The 2,500-nt window shown below is 43.4% G+C and overlaps 1 protein-coding gene across 1 annotated transcript in view; it reads left to right on the top strand.

The window, feature by feature from the left end:
- The window catches only part of nbeal1 (neurobeachin-like 1), a 116,195-nt gene that overhangs the window by 90,694 nt on the left and 23,001 nt on the right, over positions 1–2,500 (top strand). The window contains exons 38-39 of the mRNA XM_063212079.1: positions 1,446–1,566; positions 2,448–2,500. The exon at positions 2,448–2,500 is cut by the window's right edge and continues 96 nt beyond it. Coding sequence (XP_063068149.1) covers positions 1,446–1,566; positions 2,448–2,500 — 174 coding nt within the window. The remainder of the gene's footprint in view (positions 1–1,445; positions 1,567–2,447) is intronic.

Raw genomic sequence — 2,500 nt, 5'->3', positions numbered from 1 at the left:
CTGACTTGTACTGTTGGACCATTTCTAAACTGACTGCTCTCTTACTGGGAGGAAAAAAATGCCCTGCCCACCTTGAGTAGTGCATCAAAGCAAGATGGGTGCAGCGTGAAAAATATGCGATACACGATAACATGACTGTATACCGGAATATCGATATTACTGGCGATATTTAATATATATATTTTCCCCTCTCAACTTGCCATTCTACACTTTATCATGTGTAAAACAACTGAGAGCATTGTTTTATTTCCAACATTATTTTTATTAGGTGAAAACATGGCTTATTTACATCAACTTAAAATGTCAACTTTTTTAATACCTTTTTTTAACCTTTTCACTAAATTTGCTGTTATTAAAAATTAAAAAGTAGGCCTAGGTATTGCGATTTAACCAACTTTTGTTTTGTGATACATGTATTGCAAGCCGTGATATCGCGATAACGATACATTTTCGATATATTGTGCAGCTCTAATTCAGACATAAGCACATAATAGACAGCAACAACATATACCACAGGACAGATATAAAGTGCAATGGTCAATAAAAGGTTAAAATGACCATAAGTATGGTTACAAAGTTAGATGAAAACATATTAAGAATTACTAATAAAATAAGAAACATCATCACACCATAAAATGCCATAAATAAAGCCAGGGATCAGTTCAGGCAATCAATCAATGGGGATGTGAATTTAAAAGGGATATGGCACTAGGGACAAGAAGAAGCAGTAAACTGATGAACCCCTTGAACTTCTTGACCTTCCTGAGTTTGGCCAGAGAGGCTTTATGGGTATTATGAGAGAGAAAACTCCCGACGTTTTCCGGGTGGTACTGTACTCTAGGTGGCGCCAACGGAGGAGTGCAGAGGCAGTCAGAATGAATGGGGTCCTATGGAGCTCCACCACATACTGTATGCTGCCGTTCCTTGGGAGAGAATTGTCATCATGTTTTCATTTTAATTTCCCCAAAGGCAGCATAAATTACCCCTCCAAACAGCACTTAGTTTGAACTCACTTGATCTTTGTAAAATACACCTTTATTGTCAATATTACGTTACAGTGGCTTCACACTCAGTGGTTGGATTGGTCAACCGGCTGCATTGCTGTGATCACGACTGCCGTGAAGCAATTTTGTTAGCAAAATGCTAGCGGAGGCTGACTCATAAATGCCAAACCTGTAAGAAATCAGAAGGACATAACTCCCAGGTTATTGTACATTTGATTTAAATCCACATCGGTTTCTCAGAACCCACAGTAATATTGTCAGGTTTCAGCCGACAGCGAGCACAATTGTGAGTTATTAGCGCCAGCCTTATGGGCTGCGCTCGCTCGACAGCACTACAAGGTGAACTGCAGGCACGGGTTGGATGGCAAATTTGGACACTGTATGTATGTAAACCCACTGTGGCTTGGCTTTAACCTTTGCCCTTTGACCTCTGACCCCCAGGTGTGCAGCAGCAGCAGGTGAGTGCGGAGTCCCTGCTGCTGGAGGCCGCGCGGCAGGTGAAGGTCAGCGACCTGGAGGACGACATCCTGGACCTGCCCGAGGATGACCCCGCAGCCAATCAGTGAGTCTCCCTGCCTGACAGACAGGAACTTCAATCAATCGTGTTAGGGAATGTTTTTCAGAGGTGTCATTGGCTATGTCTCAAATCACACAATTGTGTCAGTGCACTGACAGATATGAGTTGTCTACTGTTTACAATGCACAGCGTCTGGTGCTTGTATTCACATTTCCTTCACCCCAAAAGACCACAATCACACATACAATACTTTGGTTGCCATGAAAAGGTTGGTGTCTCATCAATATTACTTACAGAATTAGGAGACTGTTGACCAAACTATTCTACTGAACTGAATGCCACATTTCCTCTGTGTCATTGTCAAAATGGCCGCCGTTTAGTGCGTGCCGTGTCCATCATTCAAGCACTGCATTCTTCCGCCATTGTTTGGGGATCATCCTTGCACTTTCAGTGCACTGGCTGAACTGAAATTGTCAGCGTGAGCGCCCTAGGCACTGAAACACAGTGCCCGAAGTGCACATGTGCGTGATTTGAGACACAGCCATTGACTCTGCCTACTAATCATTTGCTGCCTCATTTGAGTTGTTGTGTCTCCTTCTCTTTCTCTTTCTCTTACATATGTACACAAACTCACATACACATGCTCTGATATACAAACAATCTCTCATACACATGTCCTCTGTTCTCTGATTTCTTCATTTTGATACTGTCTCTCTGTCTCTCTCTCTCTCTCTGTCTGTCTCTCTGTCTCTCTGTCTGTGTGTGTGTGTGTATGTCTCTCTCTCTCTCTCTCTCTCTCTCTCTCTCTCTCCTCTCCCTCTCTCTCCCTCCCCCTCTCTCCTCTCTCCTCCTCTCTTCTCTCTCTCTCTCTCTCTCCTCTCTCTCTCTCTCTCTCTCTCTCTCTCTCTCTCTCTCTCTCTCTCTAGATCCGAGAGTGAGGAGGCGAGTCAGAAGGAGAAGTTGGTGTTGTTTGAGGACT

The sequence above is a fragment of the Engraulis encrasicolus genome, chromosome 12 (assembly GCF_034702125.1).
Source record: "Engraulis encrasicolus isolate BLACKSEA-1 chromosome 12, IST_EnEncr_1.0, whole genome shotgun sequence".
NCBI lineage: Eukaryota > Metazoa > Chordata > Actinopteri > Clupeiformes > Engraulidae > Engraulis > Engraulis encrasicolus.
Note: the sequence above shows the minus strand (reverse complement) of the source record. Positions and strands in the feature narration are given on the sequence as shown.